The sequence below is a fragment of the Erigeron canadensis genome, chromosome 4, assembly GCF_010389155.1.
Source record: "Erigeron canadensis isolate Cc75 chromosome 4, C_canadensis_v1, whole genome shotgun sequence".
NCBI classification, from domain to species: Eukaryota; Viridiplantae; Streptophyta; class Magnoliopsida; order Asterales; family Asteraceae; genus Erigeron; species Erigeron canadensis.
In genome coordinates, this window is record NC_057764.1 from 43,213,030 (window position 1) to 43,228,661 (window position 15,632).

The 15,632-nt window shown below is 32.6% G+C and overlaps 2 protein-coding genes across 5 annotated transcripts; one reads left to right on the top strand and one right to left on the bottom strand.

Moving 5' to 3' along the window:
- Positions 1–1,239: 1,239 nt before the first annotated feature.
- LOC122595939 (mini-ribonuclease 3) lies at positions 1,240–5,705 on the bottom strand. 4 transcript variants are annotated; one of them, XM_043768418.1, is made up of 8 exons: positions 5,399–5,705; positions 5,021–5,142; positions 3,985–4,014; positions 2,968–3,057; positions 2,745–2,797; positions 2,317–2,419; positions 1,899–2,004; positions 1,240–1,513 (listed from the first exon to the last, which is right to left on the bottom strand). In XM_043768418.1, the coding sequence occupies exons 1-8, from the start codon at positions 5,607–5,609 to the stop codon at positions 1,497–1,499; spliced, it is 732 nt and encodes a 243-aa protein (XP_043624353.1). In that variant the 5' UTR covers positions 5,610–5,705; the 3' UTR covers positions 1,240–1,496. The 4 variants fall into 4 exon arrangements, with proteins under 4 accessions (XP_043624353.1, XP_043624352.1, XP_043624355.1 ...); XM_043768417.1 differs by having other exon boundaries at positions 5,021–5,145; XM_043768420.1 differs by lacking the exon at positions 3,985–4,014 and having other exon boundaries at positions 5,399–5,703.
- A 1,597-nt stretch (positions 5,706–7,302) lies between these two features.
- Positions 7,303–12,015, top strand: LOC122596697 (spastin). The gene is made up of 3 exons (XM_043769317.1): positions 7,303–7,459; positions 7,647–7,883; positions 11,451–12,015. Exons 1-3 carry the CDS (start codon positions 7,414–7,416, stop codon positions 11,729–11,731), a joined length of 564 nt encoding a protein of 187 aa, XP_043625252.1. The 5' UTR covers positions 7,303–7,413; the 3' UTR covers positions 11,732–12,015.
- Positions 12,016–15,632: the final 3,617 nt, after the last annotated feature.

Sequence of the window (15,632 nt, forward strand, 5' to 3'; positions counted from 1 at the left end):
TGCTGATGGTTTCGAACTGAAGTGTATGCTTATACTCTTAAAGAATTTTAGATTGCCACTTCAAATACTATGTCAAGCATATTTTTGTTCAAATATTCTTTAGATAGATAAAAGGTTTAGCGTATACAACTTGGTCCCAATGTCCTAGTAATTACAATCATAAAACAAAACTGAACCACAGAGCTCCAGTAGCACCCAAAGTTTCTTAGCAAGCCTTTTGGGTTACAAAGCTTGTGCAATGTCGACAGCAATTGATATACGACTTATATTGTTATATGGTATATAAATTGTTTGGAAGTACACAAAACACCGTGCATATCATTAAATGGGATGCTTACCCATGGCTTAGAATGTATAGGACAATAGGGTGAGGGTGAAGATGAGATGAGGTCCTACTTCATCCATATAAGAACCTTAAATTTAATGTGGTGTTACTAAAATCAATTGCCTTATCTTCCTATCTTTATTCCATGCCTTTCTCTTTTTGCAACTAAAAGTTTTCAACATATTTATAAATTATCTGATACTTGGTGTTGCAACGAAACAGATATAAGATATAAGAGGATGGCACCTTTTCATGTTTCGTATTCTACATGTACTTTTGTCATATTCGTTTTATCCTTATCTTGTTTTCTCTCCTTCCTTCCAACCATAAACCAAAAAACAAAACAACATAACGAACCACAAATACATATGGTATGTATCATGTCGTATTTTGTGCATTAATGGTTTTGAAATCACACTAAACGCCGACAGAGAGTAAGTTTGCAAAATCTACAGGGTGCTTAACCATGGGTAAATCCAATTTGTACGAAACTCTTAGCCATTTTGTGGCATTCTACTATTAATCACAACAAATGTGATATAGCATACCTGAATATGTGCTAAAAAAACCCTGATTCGACTAGCTACATTAGTCTAGAGATGCCATAACATGATCATATCAGATGGAAGACAAGTAATAAAAGACTAGCCTAGAAATCCTAATGTTACAAGACATTAGACACTGCCATAGTCGAGGACATCAATAGAAACATTATTCTATCCATTCCTCTCTATGAAGGAATTAACTGTACCTACCATGGTTGGTTAGTCCTGTATTAGTAGTATAAGAATTCTTAACTTTTGGCTTAATGTACAAAAGTCATTTTAATCAATGATGTGACTTGTTCAATTATCAACTTGTCTAAAGAGAGAATGAGATTCAGTGTTCAATTTTGCAAGTTGCAGCCATCAAAGTTAAGAATCACATAACAATTAATATCTTATCACTTAAAAGATAAGTACAAAATTTGTAACTGATCAAATATTCTAATTCAAGATGTGAACAACATATTTCCCATTTCCGTAGCTAACACAAGACTATCTCATAATTCTATTACCAAATCCCAGTATACGATATTTTAATCCTTAATTATCAACACCAAAAGCTTATCCAATCTATAACAGAGTCTCCACATCAGCAGATTGATTCTAGCTTTTCTGTCCTCATCACATCAACTATTTTGATTAGCTACATGACACATCCAAGCATCAGTCTAACACAGTTAAGTGGCAACCAATCAGAATAACTAGAGGTAGCAAAATGGATGGGTAGGCCGCGCTGGGTAAAAGGTCAAATGGGTTTTTTTAGCAAGGGTTAGGTAAGGAAGGTTAATCCACTAAGACTTTATAACTCATCTTCTTTTAAGAGGTTTTATTCATTATAAGTATATTTTGGGGAAACTTTTGACCAACTTGACATTCTTTTCTAGCTAACTTTTATTTATTTAACCCATTTTGAAATAAAACATAGCACAAGTTAACCATAAGAAGATGACATAACACGGATCGACTATAATGAAGTATCCTAGACACATGGACAGGTAACATACTGAATTATAGTTAACTGAACTTACCGCTTGCTTCTTCAAATATCATTTGTGTGGAAACACCTGTTGAGAAGCCTAACTTTAGCATGATCTCCTCCAGACGTTTCACATTTGTAAGATATAAATAACCAACCTACATAACGGGTGGATAACAATTAGGTAATAGGTATAAATCGACGATACCAAATCTCTAGCACAAGGTCCAATAAGGTAACTCTTTATTACACAAATACGAATCTGGGCAACTGGGGTGAGATGATACTATAAATCCATGTGCAATAACTAACATTAAGTCTATTCGTTCAAAATATAATAATTATTAAAAATAAAAACAGAATACACGTTAATGTGAGATGGGTGATAATTTAGTTCAAGTGTCTGCACATTGAACTGCTGTTGATATTATGACACCCAACTCATGGATAGAGCATATATAAGAACTGACCAGCGTTTCCAAAGATGATGCTCTGTTGTAAACAGCTACACCAGCACGTTTTTTAGTCCGTGTTTTGGAGGAGGATAGATTTTTTCCCCACCGAAGAACATCCCTGTATAACATACTCTATCAAATACAAAAAAGAAAATTTGAACCTTTTCAATATAGAATGAATAATGACTCCAGATTGGATATCTGAAGTAGTCCAGAAGGCAATAATTACTCAAATTTTTAAGCAAAAACGATAAAGTGTTGAGGATAATTTCTCGTAATAGCTACTGGAAACAATATAACTCTTGATCACTGGATCAGTCACTCTGTTATGCAATGTGTACAACTTCACTTGATAAATGTTGTTTTCTCAATTCCTTATATTAAACCTACAGCGACAAAACATAGTGCGTCTGCATCATAAACCTAAGCATGACAAGACTAACCTTTCTTCGTCAGATAAAACTTTTTCGTTCATTAGCTTCTGGAGCATCGCATCCTGATATGCACAAATCAAAATTTTCAATTAATTTCATAAGATGAAAGCAACTATGTAATTTAGAAACCAATCTGCAAAGAGACGTGATCAATGTCGCTCAGAAAAGGGCCACTATAAGCCTTTGAGAGTCTTAAAAGATATTAAAAGATGTAAATGATTTCATATCATACTTGGGCTTCACATCGTACTACAGCCATCACACGATCATTATATTCTTCAATATTCAGCGGTGGAAACAGGAAATGTCTGCGGGCGTATAGCTGTGTTCATATACAAAAATAAATAAATAATAAGAAACCTTTAATTGGTTTATAGAGATATATCAAAGTAAACAACTACAAAAAAAATATTTTCAGCAATTGCAACTGACTATCCAAACTCCGAAGTAGTCCAAATGAGTATACAATATCAACTTAAAATTAGGAAAATTCTAATTAGGAGTTTTTCTCTCATTTTATTCTTGCTTACTCTTTTCTTACTTCTCTTATTTTACATGCATATTCAATTTTTTCATAATTACCTATTAGTTTAATTCCTATAAATAACCTTTCCTGAAAGACAATGAGAGTCAAGCCGCATACGTAATGCCAAACAGCAATTTGAATATTTGAAAAGGACACACAAAGCTCTATGGGCGGTATAAGGTTCTATGAAATATAACATCTTTAACTTTTGGGTGTTTTAAAGAAAAAAATGTAACAAAGTAATTTTTAACTTGTCCCAAATGAGATGACGTACTAATTTTTGTGCCACATGAACATTAAAATATGGCTTTGATAAAGTTTATGATCCAATCAAGATACAGAATAATGAAGAACGATGTTAATAATTATATAACTTAAATTATACGCCAATTATTTCATCTAGAGCCACAATCCAATAAAAATCAATTAATTCTTTATCCACTACTGCAGAGATTGGATTATCTTCTTCCTAGTAAGTATTTAATGAAAATTAACATGATATATTCTTTCTTTTTTTGAAGGCTAATATATTGAGCATAATATATTCTTCTGTGATGCAGATGCAGCAGATATGAATTTTCCTTTCAATAGAGGCCATGCAGTGATTTGTGTGATAAGTGTTTGCTTTCAAACGACTTGATTATTTGATTGGTGTATATGAACTCTACTTGGTATGCTACAGTTCAGCAGGATTTCATATAAAATAATAATATACAAACTTACAAAGCAAGCATCCAGAGAAAGCGTTAAGACCTGATGATCGTATGATAAAAGTCATCAATAGAATTATCCTAAATAAAATCCGAAATAAACTTCCTCAGTTGAGTCGGTTCTACAAAAAAAAAGTCACCAAGAATACATTGTCTCCAATAGATAGGATTTATATTTACCGCAAAATGTAAGCTGATAAGTTAGTGGTTGCAAACATTGAATCAGGTTACAAATTTATTCTAGTTCTGAAACAAGGTTACCACCTTACCTAGAAGAATATAAACTAAGGGATTTTCTGGGTGCGTACTTTAATTAATCAGCTTTATGATAGATACAAAAAACAAGTATCAAAAGACAGGAGCGAAACAATTAACATACTCTGCAATGATGATAGCTGACTGGTCAACACCCCCCACCTCAAAAACAGAATTGGATGCACTTTTTCACTTAACAGCCCACTAAGGAGAAGTCTGCCCAATTGGGAACAGTGACCAACTGACCATACTTGCAAAGTTCTCTCATTCAGAACACAACTGAGCTACACACCTGAGGCTGGCTGTTGGCCTCAATGTTGCAGCCTGCAGGAACTGAACATGGGTCCCCACTAGAGATTCCCATGTCCCAACCATGAGGCTGCCACATTTGGGGTTCATAGATTGTTTCCTTATATAGTACTCTAAAAGATGATTATTACGACTTCAAGCTGTTGGTGTGTAACAAGGGTTAAAAGATCAATGAACAGACACCTCTTGGAGTCGTGGTATCACTTTCAAAATACAATAATTCAACCCTATATGTCTGGTTTAAATGACATTTGCTTTGGGATAATACTTCAGAGTAATGTTCTTGATTTTGGCAGAACTCCAACACCATGTTTTATTCATTTTTTCACAGTTAATTATCTAATCCTGATTATTCAATTTTGCATAAATCATTTTATAATCATACATCCAATTTCCCCTAACCTCGTGCAAGATAAACAAAGCACAAAAATTCATCATATTGTAACGCAAGCATGCTTTCATTTTGCCACATGAATATAACAAACCTCATATATGCAATCTCCAATGTACGCCAACGAAGCAGCATTGTACAATGAGCGAGGTTTCTCTACTTTTGGTGCACTTGGCATCCACGTATCTAATCCCATATACTTTTCTTCCATAGCCACTGCTGCAATTCACAATTTCAATAAGAACATTTCTTTGACAAAATGCCACACTGCTAAATGTCTCAAAAATACACACATCTATATAACTCACAACTAAAGCTCTAAACTTTCATCAAAATAAACACATTTAGCAGACACCCAGATATATAAAAGGAGCTAATTAACACCATAAAAAAAAAACCTATGTTTTTTTTCTATGCACACAAGGTGTTTGACGAAATGTCGCACTGAAAAACAAATGGTAAAAACTGATACCTTGACTTGGGGTTGGAGAATTGCGTCTAAGAAGGTTGGAAACAGATAACAAACTGCGGTCTGGTGAATTAGATTTAAGGGTTTGTTCAGTGACTAAAGTGGGCTTTTTGGGATAAGTTCGGTGTGGGTTGTATGAAGGAGTAAGTTGTGTATCCCATGAAGCTCTAACCTTAACTGAGAATGCATGGAGTGCTGTGGTTGTAGCTGCCATGGGTTTAGCCTGCTAGGATTTTCGGATTGGGGGTTTTGGTTTGTAGATTTTGTGTTGTGTTTTTATATCATGTCCCTTTTGTTTATATTTTTGTTGAGGTTGATCATTCTACTCGATTTAATTGTAATAATTAGACAAACAAATTAGGTTGATTAATCATTTTTCATATAATAACAATGAAGGAGTTGGATCAATTCGCTGCCATTGCTCTATTTTATTTAGATTAATTAATTAAAAGTTAAAAGAAATTGTTTTATTTTAGTATGAATAAAGTTGTTCAAATCTTCAACTTTTCATAAACCGACATGATATTAAGAACAAAAACCCATAAAAGATGACTTATAAATTATAGTGTTTTGAAAAATAGTAGAAAAAAAAATTAGAAATAAGAACCTTTTCTTATTTATTATTTTAATAATAAGAGTCAATGATAAGTTGTTATTAAATATATAACTATTTAACCGGAATATTCTTGTAACCGTTATAATTATGGTTCAAATGTGTGACATGTGGTAATCTTTTCATTACAATGCTAGACATTTGTTTTTACAAAAATAAATAAATGTACATATATATATTGTGATACATATTGTGATGTACAAAAATAAATAAATAAATTATGGTTATATCATTTAACCTGAACAAAAATAAAATTTATATGATACATATTGTGATGTACTTTAAACCTGCTCAAAAGATAACTTTTACGCTACTACAAAAGAATAAAATCAGGAAAGAGTTTTGAGAAAAAAGATGACTTCTTCTTTTTAATTTATAAATAATTTTAAGAATACCAAAATAATAATCAACGTTCATCATAAGATGAATCATTAGATAAGCAAATATAAAAAAAAATCTCATCTTAAGGAATATGAAAAGATCACTACCAAATGATGGTAAACTAATAATAGAAAAAATCTTAAAATAATAATAAGAAATATTTTATTCCTTTAACACACCATATTGAGCATAAAATAGTTTTGATATTGACTTTGATTTTTTGCTTATTAGTGATCGTTATGTTATTCAACTTTGTTTTATCATTATATTTAAACAAGATAATTAATTGCACATATTTATACAGTTATATCATAGTTGAGATTGATATTTTTTACCATTGTAAACAACTTTACTAATAAAGTTAAGGATTTTAACTTTTGAATAAAAATCAATTATCAAAATCAATAAATCATTTTTGAATCGTGAGCCTTGATTTTGATGTAAAAATTCAAAACTTTTTAACTTTACTACTAAAATTAGTTTTAACGAGCATGGTACCCGCACAATGCGACGGCAGTGGTGGGGAAGACGGTCTAGTGGTGTCGGTGATGGTACTATTCGTGGTGATGACGGTGTCAAGTGGTGTAGGTTGATGTAATTGTGATAGTGAAAATTTTTAGAAGATAAGGGCTTCAAATGTTAATTATTAAAATAAAGGTCTAGAGTGTAAATCAATTTATTAAGAATTAAACATAAAAAGTCAAGAATAATTCTGGTAATTCAAAAATAAAATTACCTAAAATAGAAATAAGGCTTTTTCTTAATAAAGGAATATAGATTTTAGAGTCTCTTTGAGGACTAGTGATCAGCACTAGATCATTTGTAAAACTACATTCAAAGTATTCAAACAAAAATGAAATAGGCCCGCGATCAGCAAAGCCTGGCCCAATTCGTATGAAGCTCTAAAACACTTTAACTCACCATCTTCATCTTGCTTTACTTGAGCAAAGGGCAAAAAAAAAAAAAAAGGCTCACTCAAAATCAACAGTGACTCACTCATACGAGATCAATCAAAAAGTCAGAAATGAGTAACGAAGCTCCCAAACTCTACATTCACAAACCTAAAAAATGTATTATTATTATTATTATTATTATTATTATTATTATTATTATTATTATTATTATTATTATTATTATTATTATTATTATTATTATTATTATTATATTATTTTTCTGCATATTTTATTTACGTTTGTTACTTAGATTTTGATTTTACTTATTTCATTAGTAATCAATAACCTATATGTGTGAAAACAGCGAAACTGAAGAAACATCATCAAATGCAACCATCGCCGGCGACGGCGGGTTCTTCGGCTGCCGCTGCACCGCCGCGGCCACCAATCGTTCCTCCGGCGCCACCAATCGTTCCTCCGGCGCCACCAATCGTTCCTCCGGCGCCACCGACCATTTCTCCAGCGCCACCGAAAGAGTCGTTTGCACGCCGTTACAAGTTCATGTGGCCTCTTCTCCTTGCCGTTAATTTCTCTATTGGAGGTATGAAAAATTTATGTTTATATATATATATGTGTGTGTGTGTGTGTGTGTATGTATGTATATGTATACATTTTGCTCAAATGACTAGAAATATAAGGGCGCGTTTAGTTGTAGAAAATGTTTTCTAGTTTTCCATTTTTAGTTTTCTAGAAAATAAAAGGGGTTTTTGTTTTCTTAGAAACAAATAAAAATTTTGAAAATGCGTTCTAATTAGAAAACTAGAAAACATGTTGAGTTGTGAGGGGAAGGGGGTGAAATGAATTGGAAAATGAAAATGGAAAATAGAAAACAAGAAAAAGGTGTTTTCAAGTTTTCTATGGAAAAATAGAAAACCTTGTTTTTTGTTTTCTTAGAAAACTATGATTAGAACGCGTTTTCTGTTTTCCATGTTTTCTTGGAAAACAAAAATGGAAAACAAAGGGTGTTTTCAATAACCAAACGCCCCCTAAATTCTTAGAATCATTATTAATACGAATCAAGGCCTAGACTTTAGATCAAATTGAATATTTTTGTCATACTTAAGTACAAAATGTTGAGTTGTAGCTCGAGTGATAAATTTGGTTTTTTGTTTCGGACTTGAAATGAACTGAATCAACACGGTTCGTGTTCGTTCATTTGTATTTAGCTGATAGAAAGAAACACTATATACTCTTAAAAGAACGTATTCCTTGTGAAGAAAAAAACGAACAGGAATGAAGTTTTATTAGTTAAGAGAATAAGCGTGTTCATGCTCATTCATTTGAAAACTATAGAAATACCATGAAGGATATATAGAAGTATGGGTTGTAATCATTTGAAAACTAGAAAAATGGTGAAAACTAGACTACAACTCTCCACCATCCATTTCTAAGATCTAGATCCACTTTCTCTCCCCTCCATTCCCTTTTTAATCTTGTTTTTCATTTCCTCCGCCACCATCCTCCGTCTGCGGTTATCTTTTTCCGATAAGCCGCCGCCACCGCCGTCTCTTTTTCCGGTAGATACGGTACGGGCGTTGCCCTTATCCAATCTAAAGGGGTTGTCACCGGACGCATATGAGAATGGTATGGATTTGAATATTTGATGAGTGACGATTCAAGAGATGGTGGTGGTTGGATACGCTATGGGCACCGCCCTTGCCGTTGCCGGCGCTTGCGCCATCACTAGAAGAGAAGAGAGAGATAGACAGATCGAGCAATGGTAGTGTTTGTGTGTTACTGGCAATGGTCGGAGATTATGGTGGTGGTGGTGGTCATCGGAGGAGGAGGAGGAGGGAGAGAGCGACTGGTGGTAAGAGATAATGTTAGTGGTGGTGGTGGTGGTCGGAGAGGAGCAGTAGCAGGAGAGAGATAGAGGAGAGAAGTTTTATCTGGGCCGTAGATCAACACTTTTGGGTGGTCAGGATCTATTTTTTCAGTTTTCACAAAAAAAAAAACAGTTTCCAAATGAACTATTTACATAAAAGTATGCATAACATGATACACAAAATGAACTTTAAGAAATGTATGAAAGAACAGATGGAAAGTATTGTTTATGTTTGTTTGTTTATTAAACGAATGACCATGAATCAACTTTCTGCTGACAGGTAATGAACAATCACCCCTGTTTTTTTTTTTTTTTAATTTATTTAATTTTGTTTGTTAAGAAAGAGTGTTGACAAAATAACAACATGCTTACACAGTTACACATTTGTATTGTAAGAGGCATTTCTGGTTACCACTGAGGTACTGAACGAAATGTAAAGAACATGTATGTCAAACCATATATGGACAACATGGTCTGTACTTGTTTATTTCAGTTTGTGTGCTTACCTCAAAAAGCAGTTTATTACTTTTTTTTTACTTAATAAACAGCTAGTGCAGTACAAGCGATGATTGTGAATTTATCATTAGCTGTTACAAGCATGCCATATCAAACCCATAATTAATGAACTTAAATCAACTTGGAAGATGATGACTTTGATAAGAAATCTAGGATCAGTCATCAGGTCATATGTATATACATAATGAGGTCTTTGGCGTTTTTCATTATGATTGGTCCTTATGATGGCAAATTGAATTTCTGAGCACCTAATTTAATTCAATTAGATAGCGTAGAGTATGACAGAGAGCATATTGCCAAGTTATAATGTACATACACGCAGGTACACATATTGGCTAATATATAACTTTTCTGTATCACGGTATAAGAAGCCCATTCCAGTAGGTAGCTCTTTTTGTTCAAATGAGCTAATAGATGCGTACGAAATTATGTTAAGAGCTAAATAATACGTTGTCTGTCATTCGTTTCCCTTGGACTTGTCACTTACTAAGACGGTATAATCTGAGCCAACCACAGGTTCACAATTTCCATTTTACTCTCATGTGCTAACAAGCAAACACAGACTTTCTATATCGTTAAAGCAGGGCCAGAAAATGCCGACTTTGGTTATATATATGGTCACTTTGCTCTGTAAATGCCATAGGAATCTCATAGAATATCAAGTTTTGTATATGGTTCTGTGAATTTATTTAGGTCGACTTTGCTTGAGTCAAAATGTATAGGGCTTTTTGTTTGGTTAAAGGTTAGCAGTCTATGAGGTGTGTTCATCAATGAAGAAAGCTTTGCTTTGACTATGTACAAAATCTTTTTTATGTTATCAATTAAATGCCTCAACTTGATTAAAAAAAAAAGGTATGGCCAAAAATTCAATACATATGCTCGAAATGGATTAATAGATGTTATTTTGTCTCTGATGGGTCAAATGTAAATTCTTGGCTAGATATAACACCGGGCAATGGATAAAAACTCAGTTCAAGGTGTATCCCAATGCCTATTACCTCATAAATTGTTACTAGTATATCTTAAGGAGCTAGATTGCTATCTCCTAATGGTGCACTACTGAAAGACCTTTAGTTGTGAATCAATTGTTGAGGAAGAGGCTCAGATGTAAAAAAGGATCTAACCGATTTTGAGGATTTCAGATGTTAAAACTTTTGAGTTTTCAATTTTTTGATAAAAAATAAAGTATATGTCTGCAAACTTCCTACCGAACTAGAGATACGAGGATCTTCAGAGTTTTTTAAGAACAACAACCAGGGCCTTGCTAATAAAACCATCAAATAAAAAAAATCTGGACAACAAACAGCCTACACAGCCCACATCAGGATACTGCTTGTATTGACCCGTTACCACTTACCAACCCACATATTTTTCCACCTCTAAAAGAAAGTGCAAATATTTGGTTTATTGCAGATTTATGATCACATTTTCATAGCTCCAGATATGTCTGGTTTAACTCTATACAGTACTGTAGTCCGTACTCTGTAGCGTCTGCGGTTTCTGAATGAACTTTCTTACTGGAAGTCTTTAAATAATTTAAGTTGGCATAATGATAATTGATGTGACGTGGTGCTTGTTTTGATCCATCCATAGTGCCTATTCTTTCTGAATGAACTTTCTTACTAGAATTATTGTTTGTGCCGGTAGAATTTGTAAGTCCCAAATTGTTAAACATATTAACTTTTAATTCGAATCGCTTCAATTAGCATTTCTGTTTCTGCGTTGATGCATACGCACTTCCTTTCTTGATTATTCTCTATATTGTAGCTTACCTTTTCATGAGAACAAAGAATAAGGAGAATATGGAAGAAGTGGCAGCTGTTGCTTCTACTCCCACTTCTGCCATTTCAGCTGCTTCAGTTGCTGTTGTGGGACCTGTGAAACAACGTGCACCGATACCATTAGATCAACAACTTGAGCTTTTTAAGTGGATATTGGAAGAGAAAAGGAAAATTAAGCCAAAGGACCCCGGGGAGAAAAAGAAAATCGATGAAGAAAAAGCCATTTTGAAACAATTCATCCGAGCGAAACCAGTCTCATCTTTGTAATCATGGGTAGGTTCTGGCTCGTTTATGGTTAGTTGTACATTTAGTTTACCTTTTGATTTATGATGGGATGTTGGTATACTTGCATTGCTAGATTACCGGTTGGTTTTACTTGCCATGGGTTTTACACTTGTAGGGCATGCGATCTATGACCCTTCACAAGTAAATAATGATAACGACAAACAGATAGGGTCAATTTTGAACATGTATGCTTTAAGTTTGTATCAACATCATGGTTACAAGCAAGTCGAGCTTTTGTTGAGTTATTTGAGCTTGATTGATCTTAATTTATTTGTTCAATCTAGACGGCCCTGTATGGATACATATATTCAATTGCAGAAATGGAATTACTACTACACTTTGAGTCTTTCAGAAACCAACAAAGATTCATCTTGAAAGAAGATTAACAAACTTTGTAATTAACCCATAAAGTTGCATCTTTTTCTTCGAAATTTTTTGGATAACCGTTTGTATTGAAACACATGATAAATTGCAATTTGGATCCTGAAATTTAATTCTTCCATTTCACTTGTCATTTCTTAGTTCTATCCCTTCTTTTATTGCCCAAATGCTGAGAAACCAAATCATATCTTATCAGATTGTTGTCCATAAGAAAGATTATTTGTTCAAGTCAAACTGTATCAACCTCTTAAACTGAGCTTGAGTTAAGCTTGCTCAGAATATTATTGTTTCCTATTACTATGTTTTTAGATATATAAGCTCTAGAATTGATCTTGAATATGTCTTGAGCCGAGGTTGAACTTGCATCTGTTCTTGATAGTTTAAGCTGGTCATGTTGTGTAGAAACGCGACTTGTATACGAGACATCGTGGAAAGAACCATTCATGTATTGCATATGTGTGCAAGTGTCAGATAATTTGTATCGATTGTGTTTTTGCCTTTAAAAACTATCGTGTTTGAAACAGACCCTTGATTTATGCAAGATGGCCATACATATGTAATTATAATTATTCAAAATACATAACAACCATCTTCCAGCTACAACAATATTAAACTAAACTCTTGATAAAGTATAAAGTTACTTCCATTAAGCAAATCGGTAGCAAAATGGGATCTGGGTATCTCATATAGAGTGGTTACAAATAATATCAATCTCCAGTTAAGAAAAACAATAATATATAGGGGTTCTAGCCAAAAGTTAGTCAAACCTAAAAAGTACTCGTATAATACATCAAAAAAGTTAACATGAACATCATTCATTGCCAAGGATACTGATAGTTTAACAAGTTAAAGGTGTCCTTTGATTTGTCATATAGATTTGTCACCCCATTTTCATATAATCACTATTGCGCCAATTTGTCAACCTTATTTAATGACCACCTTTATATTTAAATTCCTATTAAGATGGGCACTTTGATCATTTTTAACACAGAAAATATAATCAACTCCAGTTGAGGCTAATCCCACATCTTCTTCGACAAGCTACAAAATCGATGCTTGATTGTTTATGACATGTGAAAAGTGCGCTAAGTTTTGCGGCTTAATTATTATATATATATATAGGGGACAATCAAATAGGAACAGTTTTAAAATAAGAATGGTGAAAACAATTTAAAATCATCATTTTGATGCATTAAAAGTCCATAAAACTGACATAGTGCATAACTAATTATCATTATTTAAGTGTTTAACAACACATTGATTCATTAAAATCGAAAAAATCACGTTTTTTGTTGGATGCATCATTTTGATGAATATGCATCCAAGATGGATGCACAAAACAAAAAACATGATTATTTCGATTTTGACGAATAAATGTATTTTTAAACATTTAAATAATGATAATTAGTTATGCAATATGTTAGTTTTATGGACTTTTAATGCATTAAAATGATGTTTTTAAGGTGTTCTCACCGTTCTGAGTGTTACCCTATATATATGCCATGGGTCACTACTACAAAACTGAAATTTTGGAACGTTTATTTGGAACGGTATAAATGAAAAATCGTTCCAATGTAAAAAGAAAATTTATTTGGAACGATGTTTAAACAAACCGTTACAAAATTTTACTTTAGGAACGAGTTTTATGTAAACCGTTACAAATAGAGTTACTTTGGTACGCGAAACTCCCTACAACCGTTCCAAAAGGATTTACAACTTTCTAGAATTCTAGCAACTAATTGAAATTTACGTCGTTTATCTTTTATTTTTAAAAACTTGATATTCATTAATATATTTTAAACACATAATCCACATAATTCAAAATTTTGTAGAAAGTTGTTTTCAATGTAATGAAAATCTTACCGGTAAGAAGTAAGATGCTCTAAGAAAATTTTATCTATAACATGTGGAACTTAAGACTTGTTTTCAATGTAACGAAAACATATTTCATTATTTCCGTGTAGTATTTGTACATATATCTTTTAGAATATGTTCTTTAATTAGGACTAAGATTGTGGACTCTAAATCTCATGATTATAATAGACTAAAAGACGTTCCAGATATACTTGTTAGTATCTACTATCCAGCTTTTGAGCTTTTGTGTGGTCTATAAAACAATGTATATATTATTATTTATCATCAATAAACATTGTCTTTGATATATTTGTGACAAGAAAAAAAGCAGTAAAAGGTCCGCCGAATGGCTGAAATATGCGTTGATGATAAATGATTAAATTACGTGGGTGATGATGAATAAAATGTGTTGCCATTTAACTTTCTATAAATTATTCATTCTTTTAGTTATTTTATATGATTTGATGAAGGAAAAATTATAATGAGACGGTCACATGATAGATTATAAAACCCCACCACCCATCATGTCTACGCGGGGACTTCTTCAACCTCTAAAAAAAAATTTATTTTACTTTTATATAATTTTTTGCTTAACTATTTATATCACTTTAATTGTGTTTTTTCGTAAAAGTATAATCTCTATTATATTATAAAGCATTTGCTTCTGTTAAATTTTTCAACTTCCAACTTTTCAACTTTTTAATCACTCATTTTCTCTCATTAAATTTTAACCACTTATTTTTTCTCCTCCTCCATAAATCATTTTATTTCTCTAATTCATTCAAAATCTTTTATCTCAAAAACCGTATATTGATAAATTATAAAAATTATATAGGTGTTCTTAAAATCTCATGCTCTTTTATTAGAGAGGTCATTCGATATACTTTCAACGAATTTTTAAATCCGAAGGCGTAACCTGTACGGCTAAGGCATTTGACTATCACACTCTATGACCTATCACCTCCTATGACTTATCACACTCTATGACCTATCATCTCCACAATCTCACCGCCGCAACGCCTGAATACTTTTTCTCGTAATAACATCAAATAAATAATAACAGGTTCAAGTGTCACTTCATAGAAAGTAATGAGTTTGAACATTACGACACATATGCCCTAACTATCTCATTATATTATCTTTCGTCGAAAGTGTCTCAATTTAACACAACGGTTCAAGAAAATAAAAATAGGTGTACGGTGTTTTTAGATTTTATGTTTGTAGAAGGTCAGAATTAGTACTGGTGGAGGTATGTAGTGATATAGGGTTGTCATGACATCTCCACGATATCTATAAAACTCCATATGTACTACTTTTTATATATACTTATCTAGTTTAAAAGGAGCTAGTAATCCAAACTGACGTAATTCATTATTGTAGTTTAATTTTACGCTTTATTAATATAATGAAAAATCCTAGTTATTAGCTTGACTTGAGGATTAATGGGTACCAAATAGTACATGAGATCATGAGGTTTCCGTCTAATTACTTTTTTTGAAAAATTCTATTGGAACAAGCACATTATAAGTGTTATTTTGAAACTTAAAAGAAATTTGAAATTGATTTTAATTTAACATTAATACGTGTTGGAGTTGAGTCAACAAATATTGTGTGGGAAAAAACATAACAATCGAATGAGTCATATTAA

Bases quoted from the DNA above. Each gene is read 5' to 3' on its own strand.
- LOC122595939 (XM_043768417.1), bottom strand. From the start codon at position 5,609: ATGGCAGCTACAACCACAGCACTCCATGCATTCTCAGTTAAGGTTAGA. The intron at 5,146-5,398 runs GTATCAGTTTTT...TGTGAATTGCAG, and splicing joins TTCTCCAACCCCAAGTCAAG to CAGTGGCTATGGAAGAAAAG. The intron at 4,015-5,020 runs GTTTGTTATATT...TACGATCATCAG, and splicing joins TTGGAGATTGCATATATGAG to GTCTTAACGCTTTCTCTGGA.
- LOC122596697 (XM_043769317.1), top strand. From the start codon at position 7,414: ATGAGTAACGAAGCTCCCAAACTCTACATTCACAAACCTAAAAAAT. The intron at 7,460-7,646 runs GTATTATTATTA...GTGTGAAAACAG, and splicing joins CATTCACAAACCTAAAAAAT to CGAAACTGAAGAAACATCAT. The intron at 7,884-11,450 runs GTATGAAAAATT...TCTATATTGTAG, and splicing joins CGTTAATTTCTCTATTGGAG to CTTACCTTTTCATGAGAACA.